Source organism: Carassius auratus, chromosome 13 (assembly GCF_003368295.1).
Source record: "Carassius auratus strain Wakin chromosome 13, ASM336829v1, whole genome shotgun sequence".
Classification (NCBI taxonomy): Eukaryota; Metazoa; Chordata; class Actinopteri; order Cypriniformes; family Cyprinidae; genus Carassius; species Carassius auratus.
In genome coordinates, this window is record NC_039255.1 from 4,622,315 (window position 1) to 4,637,714 (window position 15,400).

At 37.2% G+C, this 15,400-nt stretch overlaps 2 protein-coding genes across 3 annotated transcripts; one reads left to right on the top strand and one right to left on the bottom strand.

The window, feature by feature from the left end:
* Window positions 1–282: 282 nt before the first annotated feature.
* Window positions 283–10,122, bottom strand: LOC113112398 (protein phosphatase 1A). 2 transcript variants are annotated; one of them, XM_026277946.1, is made up of 6 exons: window positions 9,794–10,122; window positions 7,164–8,036; window positions 5,499–5,616; window positions 5,294–5,405; window positions 3,692–3,749; window positions 283–2,298 (listed from the first exon to the last, which is right to left on the bottom strand). In XM_026277946.1, exons 2-6 carry the CDS (start codon window positions 8,016–8,018, stop codon window positions 2,269–2,271), a joined length of 1,173 nt encoding a protein of 390 aa, XP_026133731.1. In that variant the 5' UTR covers window positions 8,019–8,036; window positions 9,794–10,122; the 3' UTR covers window positions 283–2,268. The 2 variants fall into 2 exon arrangements, with proteins under 2 accessions (XP_026133731.1, XP_026133730.1); XM_026277945.1 differs by having other exon boundaries at window positions 283–2,343.
* A 658-nt stretch (window positions 10,123–10,780) lies between these two features.
* Window positions 10,781–15,400, top strand: LOC113112399 (dehydrogenase/reductase SDR family member 7). Its single transcript, XM_026277947.1, has 7 exons — window positions 10,781–11,105; window positions 12,137–12,289; window positions 12,502–12,608; window positions 13,412–13,651; window positions 13,773–13,895; window positions 14,741–14,956; window positions 15,046–15,400. The coding sequence occupies exons 1-7, from the start codon at window positions 10,973–10,975 to the stop codon at window positions 15,091–15,093; spliced, it is 1,020 nt and encodes a 339-aa protein (XP_026133732.1). The 5' UTR covers window positions 10,781–10,972; the 3' UTR covers window positions 15,094–15,400.

Sequence of the window (15,400 nt, forward strand, 5' to 3'; positions counted from 1 at the left end):
TTTGTTAATAATTTAATAATATTTTTTAAGCCCATATAAAACCAAACTGGGGGTTAAGCAATTCAACAGTATCCTATTAAGAGTCGTAGTTCCTCGTGTCTACATTCCTAAAGTGATTCCACACAGCTTTGCGGATGCAAAAAGAACCCCTTCAAGACACATGAACATATCCTGGCCTCTAAGACCATCCTAAATTATCCTGTTATTTTTAGATTCATTTCGTAAATCCTCCTGTTATACACGACATTCCAGTTTTCACTGAGGAAAACACACAGCTCACAATTCCACAAACAAACACAATGATCTTTATGCCCGTGTTATAACACAAGCTGAAAGCAGAGAGGATAAAGGGAGATTTTTCCTTTTACATTAGCTAAACACTGTTAGATTGTCATTTAGTTACAATATTATCTTAATAAATCACCCTGTGAGGTTCACGAAAATGAAGTGATCATTTTACCTACCCTTTTTTTAGTACGCAAATATACAGATTTAGACTGAAAAAAATGCATTTAAAACTCATTTATATTTATCAGATGCAAGGGAACTCCTGTTCATATAATCTATTCCATAGTCTGGGAAAGTAAGCACAAAAGGGGGTGATTTTACCATTTCACGTTTCAGACAACAGTTCAAATGAATTTAGAACTACGTTACATACAGCACTGGGGGAAAAGGTGCAGGAGAATATAAACTAAGAGCATTCAAATGAATGAAAGAATGATTCGATCACACACTTTAGCAGCAAACAGTACTCTGTTGCGCTCCCTATTGGTCAGAGGAACACATGCAGGCTCTGGCCTAAACCAGGCCAGCTTACTGCATCACACTGTATTTGTTCTTTGAAGAGAAAAAAAAAAAATCACCACATCCAAAAAATAAGAAACGGATAACATTTAAATCAGCACGAGATGAAGTGAATGGTTTATGTCAAAGAAAAATCTGAGGAGTGTTAATTTCAGAAAGCATTCACTCATCACTCTCTCAGCAGTGCAGATGGGTGATTGAGCACTATAGCTAAAGCCTTATATATTTGTGTCAAAAGCCTAAATATCCCCATTAAACCCACATCATTTTAAACACAACAAACATGCAATCTCAAACACCCGTTCAGACCATATGCACTGACAACCAAGCACATACATAAACGCACTTAATTGGGCTTGTCCCAGTTCTGAGTACTTCTTAACAATTCCTTTTTTTTCCAGCAAGTGCAGGAGATCCTTTAAGATGCTCCCAGACCAACTTAATCTTAAAAAATAAAATAAAATCAAGAGCTGCGGTAGTGCAGAACACTGTAGAGAATAGTCCTAGTGTTGATGATAAGAGAGATATTCAGAGTTAGCACGTCAGGTAATAGACTCTCACTCACTCACTCACTCACACACACACACACAAAACCATTGATTCTCATTCACACAAACAATTTCAGCTTAGATTAAGTAAATTAAAGCGGTTTCCTCAAAAAAGTAAAATAATAAAAAAAATAAAAAATAAAATACCCACCCCACCATAAAAAGAAAAACAGTAGTACTGAGAGAACATACCGATTACTGTCATCTGTGCTGTGAGATTTACGAAAAAGCTTACTGTACTGTGCTGTGAGCCCATATCATTTACCCGTTTCACTTAAAAAGTAACAATACAAAAAGTTATATTTAGTTTAAAAAAAAAAAAAAAAAAAGAAAGAAGTGAAAGGAAATAGGGAGGCAGATCAGTTGGGCTTCAGCTGTTGGAGAGGAAACTAAAGCAGGCAGGGCATAAAGGTGTGCCATTTTTGTCTTTTTTCTATAAACTACAAAATCAAGCTGCATTTAATACAGGCTTTTCTTTGTACAAGACAATTGCACTTCACAGAAATAAAAGCTGAAATATACAAACACACAAGGAAACGTGAATCAAATTAATTACACCAAAAAAATAAAAATTAAATGTGTTGGATTTTTTTAAGAGGGTGATGTTAAAGTTAAAAGGATTTGAGGAAAAGATTGATTCAGGACAGAAGAGTATGCAGAAAATTTCCAGAAGGTACCATTGCCTAGCACTGAGAGGGAACGTTATATGAACAAGGGGAGGGAGCCCTCATTCCCTTCCTCTTCTTCCTCCGAACAATCCAGAGCAGCTGAGCTGGGCTGTGGTAGGGTTCTTGTGATGGTCCTGTAGTAGTTGAGGGTTCTTGTGCAGGGTTCTGGTGCCGGGTCCTGTAGGAAAGCTTGTTGTGCAGGGTTCTGGAGGGTTGTAAACTGTGCAGTGTTTAAAGGGGCAGGGCTACCACATGTCATCCGTGGATGCAGAGTCCTTGAATGGAGAGAGGAGGAGAGCAGCTTGTGAGATCCCGCCAAGCTCCAAACGCCAACCAATCAGGAAAACGCATGTTAGTGTGAGACACAGAATGAAACACAGGTGAAGCTAAATCAAGAATGATTCTAAGAAATGTTGATGGAAATGATGGAGGGATCCAAATCTTGGGTTAAAATGGCCAAACTGATGCGCTGATTGCAAATGACAGAAATTACAGCACTTGATGTTGTTTGTGTGCCAACTATCCCCTATTTGGGGATTTTGAGGCGCATCGCTAATTTGGTTAGAATGGCGACCTCCAGAGATAAAGTATGAGCTGTAAGTATGAACAGACTTCAGACATATTACAGATAAACTAGAAGAATGCAGGATTAGTTTTTTTAAATGTTAAATAATAAAGATAGTGTCTGTGATGCCTAAAGGTAGGAAATCTATAACATAAAATTAGGGTTGAGCAATAAATTGCATAGTTATGATTAGCGAAAATTAAACTGATTCTATAAACTACCATTTAAAAGTTTAGAGTAAGCATGTTTTTTTGGAAAGTTGTTGTTCAGAAAGGCTGCATTTATTTGATCGTTTGAAAAAATAATAAAGTGTCATTATTTAAAAAAAATTGTGTTTTATGTTTTATTGTAATTCATTCCTGTGGTAGTGAAGCTGAAATTTTCAGTCATGACTATGCACACGATCCTTTAGAAATTATTTTAATATGCTGATTTGGTGCTCAAGAATAACATTTAAATCATAATTTTTTTTGGATGAATGGATTATTTTATTAACAGAATTTTAAAAAGAACAACATTTATTCATGTCTTTCTTTTAAATCTAGATGATTCCAAACTTTTGAATGGTACCATTTAACTAGTCAAATACTGCTGTTTATTACTTTTACTCGAAAGAATGGTTCCTTTGATTGAGGTTGAACTGCCCCTTATAAATATAAAATGAATATGACATGAAAATATGACAAATATACAAAAACAAAACAATGCTTTAAAATGCCACATTGTAAAGAGCAAATCACAAGTCATGGCAAAATGCAGGCATGTTCATAAAAATTGGAAATTGAATCAAGAGAGCTATTATCATCCAATCAATCCATGACAAATTATTCAATCACCATTAAAAATTTTCTTTTTATATGCAAAATCAGTTTGCTCAACAAATTTAAGGGGTTCCATCCTGCACTAAACCAAAACCCTTTTCAGAGCACAGCTTAGCCTATCCAGCACTGTCAGATGAGAACAGATAATATGGAACAGAATGGAAACATGCACAAATGAAAAAACTAAAGTTTGGAACACATAAGAAGGTGACAAACAACAAAAACCATGCAAACAAAATTCCCAGCATTTATATCCACACAGGGTCAAGCTGATGTACTCACTGTATCCTCGTTCCTGTATGGGTTAAGTTTGTTGTATACTGCTTCAATTACACTGCGCCTATGACAAACACAGAGACAGGTATGAGCTTCTGAGAGAAGAAACAGAGGGAAAGAAGCATCACCTCTTTTGCAAAACCTACTGAGCTGCCTCAATTAAAGCAAAATGGAACTTTATTTGCAATTATACAAGAGTAGCAACAAGAGCAATGTTATGTAAAAAACAAAACAAAAACAAAAAACCTTGTTTTGGTTACAAATGGTAGCCGATGGTGTCTAATGTTGCTATAATAACATCTACAGCTGTAGCCTAGTGCTGTGTGGTGCAGAAATGTCAACAAAAGACTAAAGTATTATGATAAGTCTATCTACTGGCACCTTCTAAATTTTTTCATTGTGTTATAGAAACTACTGGTCTTGCTACTTGCTTGTCATTGGTCATAAAGGGGCTGGACATAAGGCTTTTTTTTTTTTTTTTTTGAAAAGTTGAACTTTTTTCAAGGTGCAGAAAAAGATGTCAGCAGTGCAGTTAAAAAGAAAAAATCGCTCAGGATTTTACTCCATAAAATTATAAAGTAAACGGATGCTGGCTGCTTCAAAAAAGATGCGAAGTTGCATTAAGTTGATTAAAACTGATAGTAAAGATTTTTAGAATGTTACAAAATAATTCTATTTCAAATAAATGTTTTTAATTTTTTATCAATACATCATGATTTCCACAAAAACATTGTACTGTTTTCAACATAAATATAGAAAACTAATACATAAATATGAACTAATATAATAATATTAACAATGTAAACAATATTGCTGTTTTTACTGTATTTTAAAATTCATTATTTCATAATGCAAATAAATGCAGCCTTAGTGAGCATAAAATACTTTTTCCAAAAACGTAAAAAAAAAATCTTATGTTAAAAACTTTTGTAATTGAAAGATTCTGAGAGAATTTCCCACCAATTGACAGTTTTCATGTGATATCACACCCTTACAGGAATGCCCACATGGAAGGCAAAACAAGGCGTTCCTCCACTGACTGCCAGTTATCTTCATGAGGTTTGCATTAAGTAGTAATTTAGGAAGACCGTGATATTTAAAGGCCAAATTCAATATACACATTACAGATAATGCATACTTTGTACAAGCAAGCAGATGAACCCAGAATATAACATATTAAATGTTTTTTCCATAGAAAACCATTATAAAGAAGACGCTTAACCATTAAGCGCATTGTGTTCAAATTCCGTGCTCATTTGCTTGCCTGCATAAAGCATGCATCATTAATAAGGTGTGCACTGAATTCAATCTTTTAATATCACTGTTTTAAAGGCACTTTAAGTGTCACGTTAAACGTTTTAGAATGTATCACTGTTTTAGTGATTGAAATATTGTGACGGGTGCATTTTATAGATTGCTTAAAGCCAATACATGCAATTTGTTCACATATCTTTGTTTTATTCTTTTGAGAGATGGTACATTTTTGGGGGCTTGGAACTGATAGAAAATTGGCAGGCTTGTGCTGCAGTTCTATGGATGTTTTGCACACCAAGATTTCGAGCCAGGATGCAACTTTAAGTAAAGAGAGAGAACTGTTGTGGTACTCACTTGCTGGCCAGTTCTCCTCCAGGTGGAAGGTTGGGGATGCTCTCAGATGCTAACGTACGCATCACATGTAACAGGTCGGGCACACCTTCATCCCCCTGCCTCTTCAGGATCTCTGTTATATCAACAATTAAGATCAATTTAGTTTGGATCAGCTGAATTACAAATTCCATTTAATAGCAGAAGGTTTGTAAAGGTTAGCTCATACCTTCAACTCGGCCCTCTAGGTATTTATCAAGCTCTGCTTCCCTTTTGACAGCTTCAGGGGAAACCTTCGGTGCACTGACGAAACACACCAACACAACACTCATGTTGTCACGACTTCCCTGTCCAAACACAGAAGGTGGGAGGGTTTCATCAAAATTTAAACCAAATCAAAATCTTATACCAATGAAACACTGTGGGAGAATGGGAGGTAACATTTTTAAATCGAAGACTGTTATGAACACTTTCTCAGTGTACAAATTTAAACAACTTGTGTTCAGCAGAGAGCTCTACATAGGTTCATTGCACACTAGTGAAATAGTAAAGCTTCTAAAAAATTATATGAAAAAAACAACTAAATACCTTACATTACTCTAGACACCATTTGCTTTTATCATGTTAAACTTCACAAATTTTCCTCATCTTAAATTGAAAAAAACAATGAGATGCCTCAATAAAAGATCAAATAATATTGTGATTTTTTATTTATTTTTATTAATGGTCTTCTATTAAACATATTTACAAAATCAGTTCTGTGATGGTAAAGTTAGATTTTAAGGAAGCATTACTCCAGTCCTGAGTGTCACATGATCCTTCAGAAACCATTATAATATGTTGATTTGGTACTCAAGAAACATTTCTTATCAATGCAACCCTCTACGAACACCTTGGCAAATGAATCGCCATTGGCTAGAAAATATTTTAGTTTACTCGCCAGACTGATAGATATATATATTTGTAAAATGGAGCAGTTTTTTTTAAATATTTAGTCAAGCTTTATAATAGCCAAGTATTATTTAATAATAGATCTATAGTAATTAGAAGTAAACTCGATAGCCATGTTCAAATACATATTAGTCATTTTAACTGAACATTTTAACTGGACTGGTGGTGGTGCTGCTTTTTTGGTCATTCAGTGTTTCTGTTAATTAATGATGGATAGGAATATCGTTATTTTGACAGGAAAATACAACAAAGAACATTGTTTAAATGTAGTGCGTCAATTCTCTCTCTCTCTCTCTCTCGCTCTCTTTCTGCCTGTATGTGAGAGAAAGTGACAGATTTTTTCACCTTCACCCTAGAGTTTACAGTACATTAAATACAAGGGCGTTGCGCATCCATTGAGATGAACTGAAAAAAAAAGCACAGATCGCCTGATAGAGAGTGAAACTCTGAAGACCTCAGTCAGAGAGTGTTCGCGAGTGAAAATATATCTGTGCTAAACTTAGCCTCCAACTCACATACTGGCAAGTAAAATCTAAGAATTTATTATCCATTGGCTAATATTAGACATCATTTAGTCGCCAGAATGGAGATTGTCACATATGCGAGTGATTTACTCGCAATGTTGAGGGTTGCAATGTTGAAAATGTGGAAGAGATGCTTTTCTTTTTCAAGATGCTTTGATTTAAAAAAGTTGTTACAAATTATCATTTTTATAGCAAGTCACTTTACGGTCACTGTTGATCAATGCATCCTTGCTGAATAAAAAAAATTATAATAATAAATAAAAATCTTACTGACTCCAATTTTTGAATAAACTTTTTGAACTATCAACAAGTGTGATTTATCTCCAGACTGTGACTTTTTTATTGTATTTGTAATAGACAAAATTTAATTTTAAGTTGCATTTAATCCAACTATCTTGTAAAAGCCTGTTTATACTCACCTTATACAAACAGGTATCCACAATTTCATTGCAGACCCTCTCCAGATCATCAGTCACCTCCAGTCTTGAACGAACAAAATCGCACAGCTCCTCATTGGCCATCACATCCCAGATCCCGTCACAAGCAAGAACAATAAACTCATCCTCCGCCTCCGACCGCTCGATAGCATACACCTCAGGCTCTGGCGACACCAGCTGCTCCGTGGGACCCTTACCATGCACACACTTATAGTCAAAATCCCCCAGAGCCCTAGACACTGCCAGGGACCCATTGACACGCTGGATCATCACAGATCCTCCAGCATTCTGGATCCTCTCCTTCTCCAAGGGGTTGCTGGGTTTGTGGTCCTGTGTGAAGAAGTGCACAGCCCCTCCACGGCTCAGCACACCCCGCGAGTCTCCACAGTTGATAAAGTAGATGTGGCGGGGTGAGATCATCACACCGACGGCAGTCGAGCCGCTGCGGTCAGCACCACCATGTTTCTTCTCCGAGATCTGCCGCATGTGATCGTCGATCTGCAGGAAACCAGTCCGGATTCCAGATTTCACGCTGTCCACGCTGGGCTCCACGGCTGGACCCCCTCCTCCGCCCCCAGCCTGGAAGTCAGGGTTGCTGGTGATGTGCTCCAGGAGGTGCTCGCAGCAGTAACGTGCCACCTGCGATCCTGCGTGCCCGTCGTAAACAGCGAAGAATGACCAGGGGTCCAAGCCGTTGGGCAGGCCGATGATAGCAGTATGTGCATCTTCCATCTCTACACGCCAGCCCTGCATGCTGCTCAGGCCATAACATAGGCCATTGCCTTCACCATGAGCGTTGTGCTTCTCCATCTTTGGCTTATCCAGAAATGCACCCATCTTTGTCGGCTTAGAAATCTAGTACAAAAAAGTTTGAGAATGATGAGCAATAAAAAAAAAATAGTATTTAATTTATATGCCACTTGCAGCACCAAAATATTTCCTATTTGCATCCCAGCTTGGACAGATATATGGCTGCACTATCAATCAAAAAATTTACCAAATTTCAGTAGACAATACCACTAAAAACTTCACAATTCTCAAAAAACCTTCAAATTAGATACATGTTACCTACCAACTGTTTTAAAACACTTCTTTATTTACAAAGTTAAATATCAATATAAATACGACTACAGCTACTACTAATAAAAATAATTCACATTTTTCAGATAACTACAACAACGTTAATAATAATTACTGTTATACTAATTTACAAAAAAAAAATCAAAATATTTAGCCAAATTGTGCATGCGAGCAAGCAAGCACAGTAAACTTCAGGTTGTTGTTTTTTTTTTTTGGGGGGGGGGGGGGGGGGTGGTTGGTAGGGGGGGGGGTAAATAACATTTGAAATTACTAATTATATTTTAAAAATTACCATACATTTCCTACTCATCTCATTTTAACATTAAAGTTACAACGAAACAGGAGTAGTAACAGAGTTTAGGCCATTAATAATTTGCAGTGAAATTGATTACAGAAAAATATGTAGGGGGGATTGATTTTTTCACTGGATGTTGATTGACGTTGTATCTGAATGCCAGCATGCAATCAGTTGTACAAACGAGGCGGGGTTTCAGCGGACTAAATGATTGGAGAAGCCTGGCATACGTCACCAGAGACAAGTCTGTCGTTCGCCCGATTAAGGGTTCATTTTAATTTCATGTCGACTTAAAATTATTGTATACTTGAACGTGTAAAACCTTTAATGGTAAATTTAAGGCTTACCCGAATCGAGCGTAAACACGCACACAGCACAAGGCCACTCCTTATAATTAATAATGAGCGAAACTACAGAAGTCTTGTCATGCTAGTGGTCACTTCAGAAATAAACTATGGCATGCCAACACGCAAAAGAAACAAATTTAAACACACACACCACAAAGGCAGGCAGACACACGTACAACGGGTTCCCAGCCATGTATGGCTGTCAGCATACGCATACTACACACTCGTATACTAAAAATAGACAAGTACTGAACCATTCGACCATTGTTCACCACTCACATCTTTCACACTCTGAACACAAAACCAGTGCAATTTATAAAAACCCAAACACTGAACCTTGTATTCGTTTGCAGCGGACTGGGTTTAACGTTACTGCTAAAGTACATTCGCGTTTTACAGTGAGATATCAGCAATTCATGTTATTTGCCCTTGTTAGTGCTGAAGAGCAGTGAACTAAAAGTCTGCGGGTGCAGACTTGCCGCATGTTCACGCGCCTTTATTCCGCATTACGTCACGGTGTCGCGAGCCTGTTAGCACGTTAGCTCCATGCTAACATTGACGTTTGGGTCCCTTCGGTTTGACTGAAACATTCAGACAACGTGAAATGGGGTAGTGGATGTTACCGGGAAATATAATGAGTTAATAGTCTGGAAGATACACACTGTTAATGTTTGAGGTCAGACAATAACGAGCTAAATGCTAACAAGAGGCCCATGTGAAGCATCGGGCTTGTGTAATGAGACCCCCTGTCCTCAGCGCACCATGCGACGGCCACAGACGACAAATCAACCCGCCCAGCGCACACAACACCCGCCTACTCCCTTAGCCTGCATGCTAACAAGCTAGCTCTATCATTCACATAGGCATATTACAAGAGCACAGAAACTTACCCACTAAAAAATGAGCCCTGGAGAGTTCTGTAGTGGAGGAGGTAAAAACAAGATAAAAGAGAAGGACGAAAAGAAAGAAAAATATATAAACTGAGCGCGGCGGTAGTGAGAGAGAGACAGGCTGGTGGATTGTTTTGATCTGCATTCAGTCTGTGAAAGAGCGGATCACCCTTATCTGTTTAAACCAGAGATGCATCATTCCCATTTATTCAGCGTCCTGAACGTGGAAAGTGTCAGGTTTGACCGCTGTTTTGGTCCGCTGTGTTCGGGACCGAATGTCTGCACACCAGCAGCAGCACAGGACCCGGATGTGAATTCAGCAGGGCTGCGCACTTAGAAGAATGACATCATCATCGTCTCTCCCATAGACATCATATAGTCTCTCCACCAACATCTTCATTCTGTCATTATCATCGCATCATTCCCTCACCTTCGTTCATTCATCATCCCTCTGGTCTGTACATAATTATTTTACCACTATGCCTCCATCACCCGTCCTGCACCCTTTATCTCTAAGCACTGGTCATTTTTTAACTCTAACAATGTGTGTGAGACTGAACAAAATGTCACATAATAACAGAAACCCCTTTTATACACACTTAAATGGAAGCCAGTGTTAAGTGGGTAAAAAGAGAACATTTGTCAAATAGTTAGTATAGTAGTCTATATTATATTATATCTATAATACCATATGAACGTCTAAAAACACAATACGACCTTTGATTTGACATCTTTGATATCTATCTATCTATCTATCCATCCATCCATCCATCCATATAAAGCTATTGTAAACGAGTCTGAATATACATGTGTGGGTGTGTGTGTGTATGTGTAGATAGATAGATAGATAGATAGATAGATAGATAGATAGATAGATAGATAGATAGATAGATAGATAGATAGATAGATAGATAGATAGATAGATTAAAATAAAAGTGGAACTGTTGGAGTGTGTTGCATTAAGACAGAGGATTACCCCGGAAGGCTTTGACTCATACAGTAGCTCCCGCCGGGTCGTCTGTTGAACTCGATGTTGTTGGTGCACTAGAAGCAGTTACAGCATGTTGTAACGCAGACGGATCTGTCAAGCGCTCAGCTTGGGCAAGATTCACCACTGCGTTCAGACACTACTATGTAAAATAGCTACTTTTTACGAAATTTCTCAGCTTTTGTGCAGAAATGATGGATATATGCTGGCTGTGTGTGGTTCTTGCTGGGATCGCAGTTTATTTACTAACGCAGTTTGTACGCTTCATTTTCGCCGACGCTGATTTGACTTTATTATGGGCGGCCAGGTTCGGCAACAAACCAGGTAATATGAATCAGAATCTATAGGCATATACATTAACCCACTGAAATAGGCTTGTAATGTAAAATGTTCTACTTTATTGATCGGGCCATTTATACAACAAAGTCAAGTGTGACACATTCCTCCAAGAATGTGGAATTTGCACTCTATGGTTAATTATGACTGTCAGTCTTCTAACAATCTGTAGGTGTGCGGAGGTCACCATCGCAATATGTGACACGTAGCCTGCTACAATATAGTAAACTATTTATATTTTTAATAAGAAAAAATGATAAACGAAAGTCTGTATGAAAAGTGACATTTAGAATCTAATGTAATATTTCATATGGCGTTGACTTACAGCTGATGCCAAATTTTATTTCAGTGTACAAAAATGTTGAGTTTTCATGCTTTATGACGATTTTCCATAGATATAAGTATTTTTGTACCAACTCTATATTATATACCCTAACCCTATAAACCTAAATCTAACCTTCACAGAAAAAGGCCCCTTTCCTCATGCAATCTCAGGGAAAAAAGCTGTCACTTATTAACTGCTGAAATTATTAACCCATAAAGGGTGCATTTTAGTATTTTATATGTACATATTAGTATACCTTTTGAAAGGATACTGCCTCAGTGACTGCTTCTGTAGCATTCCATTTTTTTTCTATGTGTTGGAACCAAAATAAATAAATAAATAAAACAAGCACCTTGTAGTTGTAGTTGCACACAAGCCAGGTTTAATATCAAATTAAATGTAGAACTGTAGAAATGTTACATGAACCATTACTGAAGTCACAATTATACCAGCATAATATTTAAATGTATTGATTTAGCTTAAGATTGCACAAACAATTTATTATTACCTAAACATATTTAACTTATATAATGTTTAAACTTTTACAAAAGTGTACTTCTCCTTGAAAATGCACCTTTTCTTATACTGTCCCGGTTCTTATCTACACTGTTTTTCATAACTTATAACTTAATTATTAATTAAATAATAGGGTTATGTTGTAGACTTATTATTATTATTATTATTCACTTTGTAGAGTCAAAGTTGAAAGGCAAAGTGGTGTGGATTACCGGAGCCTCGAGTGGCATCGGGGAGGAGATGTCTTATCAGCTTGCGGCACTCGGTGCTCGGCTAGTGCTGTCTGCCCGCAGAGAGAATGAGCTGGAGAGGGTGAAGCACATATGTTTAGGTATGAACAGTCCTGAGAAATGTTTGACAGACAGGAATAAACACTTAATACATTTCACTGTTATGCATGTTATGCTCTTCCCTCAGAGCTGCAGACTGTGACCCTGAATGTGTTTTCACAACTATCGCTGCTGTCTTTACCTAACAGATATTTAAAAGCATCCACACCATGACCCACTGACACAAATTACACTCTTTCTCTCCTTCTATTAGAGCGCTCCTCTCTAAAGGCTGAGGATATTCTTGTTCTTCCACTTGATTTGATGGACCGTGCATCACATCAAGAAAAAACTGCTACAGCTCTGAAGCACTTTGGTGATGTAAATCCCACCTGTATTTCATATGCAATCTTCAGAGAGTTTCTGTTATTCGTTTTATGGATTTTTTGGATTCTATTTCAGTAATGTTGCTGACACCAAGAAGTATAATTTTCAGAATACTGACTTTGACGGAATTTTCCTATTTTTAACACCTAAAAAATAAATGCACTGGTTAAAGGAATAGGTCACCCAAAAATGAACATTTACTGAAAACGTATGTTTTCATCAGAACAGATTTGGATAAATTTAGCATTACATCACTTACTCACCAATGAATCCTCTGCAGTGAATGGGTGCTGCCAAAATGAGGGTTCAGACCTATAAAAAAATCAAAATAATCCATTATTTATCCACACAACTCCAGTGTATCAATTTATGTCTTGTACAGTGAGAAGTGGGATGTTTGTAACAAACTCATTTACATATTGGATGGGTAAATATTCAGCAAATTTTAATTTTTTTTTGTAAACTATTCAAAATAAAATGAACCAGTGAGCCAAATTTCCTACTTAACATGACAATAAAACATGAAAGTCTAAGACTTGTGCAGAAACCTGTAAATAATCATCTTAAAAGCCTGCAAATGCTAGCATTACGTAGCACAGTTTAGAATTTCTCTGCTGACATTGGAACAGCTGCAACAGACTAGCAATGCCATATTGTTTCTTTATACTGCATGTCATCATCTGAGTATCAATCAATTTAATGCTAGTTAGAATGATATAATGCTAGCTCAATAGATCATTCAGTAGGATTCCCACTAAAAATGTCGTAATTTTTTGTGTCTGTATCTGCATTTTCAGATAGACGTGTTGATAAACAACGGAGGCCGGACGCAGCGTTCTCTGTGCATAGAGGCTGATTTGGAAGTGTACCAAGCACTTATGGAGCTCAACTACCTTGGCACAGTATCTGTCACGAAGCAGCTGCTGCCCCACATGATCCGCCGTGGTAGTGGTATCATAGCAACCGTCAGCAGCGTTGCAGGGTTTGTCGGGGCGCCCCTGGCAACAGGCTATGCTGCAAGCAAGCATGCTGTGCAGGTGATAGCAAATAGTAGACAGAATTCCCAGAGAATCTACCTTAACCTTATGCAGCATTGTCTGGTAAAGGATAATAGTCCTAAAATATAGAAAAAGCTCCTGATTTGTTGTGTGTCTGCAGGGGTTCTTCAACTCTCTGAGAACAGAACTCACTGATTATCCAAACATCACCATCAGTACCATCTGCCCCGGACCAGTAATATCTAGCATCGTTCAGAGTGCGTTCACAGAGGAGCTTGGCAAGGTACCTGCTGAATGTTTTATGAGGAAAAACATAAGACTAAAAGAATGAATGCTGTTTGAAGATGAAGTTCACAGTTTCTGCACTACTAATGTCACCTAGCGGAATTACAAAAATACATTTCAAACACAATCTTTACATGCCCTTAAGATTATCCTTAACATTACAGTATCTCACCATTTTTTCTGTGGCTTGACTGTAAAGAGCTGAAATGTGTGGCAAAAACTTGACTTTAGCTCTCCTGTCGAGAAGAAACTCTTCAAATTTGGCAAAGTGTAAAAGCATCACAAGTCTTTTGGCAAGTCGTCCAATTTTGGCTTGCACTTCTATTACAATCTGAATTTCTTTCCCATGTAACCAGTCAGCTTAACACCATCTGGCTCAGCCTGCTACAGTAGCCACGCCCCAAATGCTCACTATTGGTTGATCTGAGTGTAAAACTCATGTTTTGAAGGTGCATTTGATGCTGAATGTTTAAACTATAGGGGGAGATAAAACCATGAATGGCATACTTATAGAAGTCAATTAACAATAAAGTGGGCTACAGACAATGTATTTCAACAAAAAATCTTCACCTTTAAATTGAAGTATTAAATAAAGTACTCAAACTAAAAAACTAAAAAATGTAACTCAAGGACAAAAATTTTAACTATTTAGCAATAGAAAATAAAACATCAAAAGAAATAAAATGACAAAGTTTAAATCAAAAAAGCTAACTCCAAATATTAATACAAACTAAAACAGTATATAAATAATACTTAACAACTATATGCACTCAGTAAACAAAACATCAAATCAAAATACTTTTGCAATTGCTTAACTAAAAAGTCCTTGTTGTTTCTCTTTAGCCTGTGGATACAGCTGGTGATCAAACACATAAGATGTCCACAGAGCGCTGCGTTCACCTCACCCTGGTAGGTCTGGCCAATCATGTCAAAGAGATGTGGATCGCTGAGCAGCCCTTTCTACTCTTCTGCTACTTGTGGCAGTACACTCCCACTCTGGCCTGGTACTTGACTAATGTTCTGGGTAAAAATCGTGTGCAGAACTTCAAAGCTGGACTGGTGAGTAGTGGGACTTTGGGTGTAAACAGATCCCTGAACTCGTTTATTTATGCTACAGTAGCACTAATATTTTTTTCTTACTCATCTAGGATGCAGATTCTGCATACTTCAGCAAGCCCAAAGTCAAGACAACTTGAAAATCGAATTTCAAGAAACACTGATTTGTGAATTTCTTGCCAGAAGGAACCGGGAAGTCACACAAAGTAAAATGTCACACGATTTCAAAACGTCATCAAGTAAATATTTAACACCATTTTGCACGCTGTATCAATATGACGACAAATGGCAAATCTTAAAAAAAAATAAAATCAAAAATGGCTATGCAGTTGATTTATGTATTCTTTGTGTTTAAATGTACATTAGTTATAAATAGGGATTAATATTCTATAATAACAAACATTTTAAGTTTGTGTAAACAAAAAAAGACAGTAAAAAGATTTATAC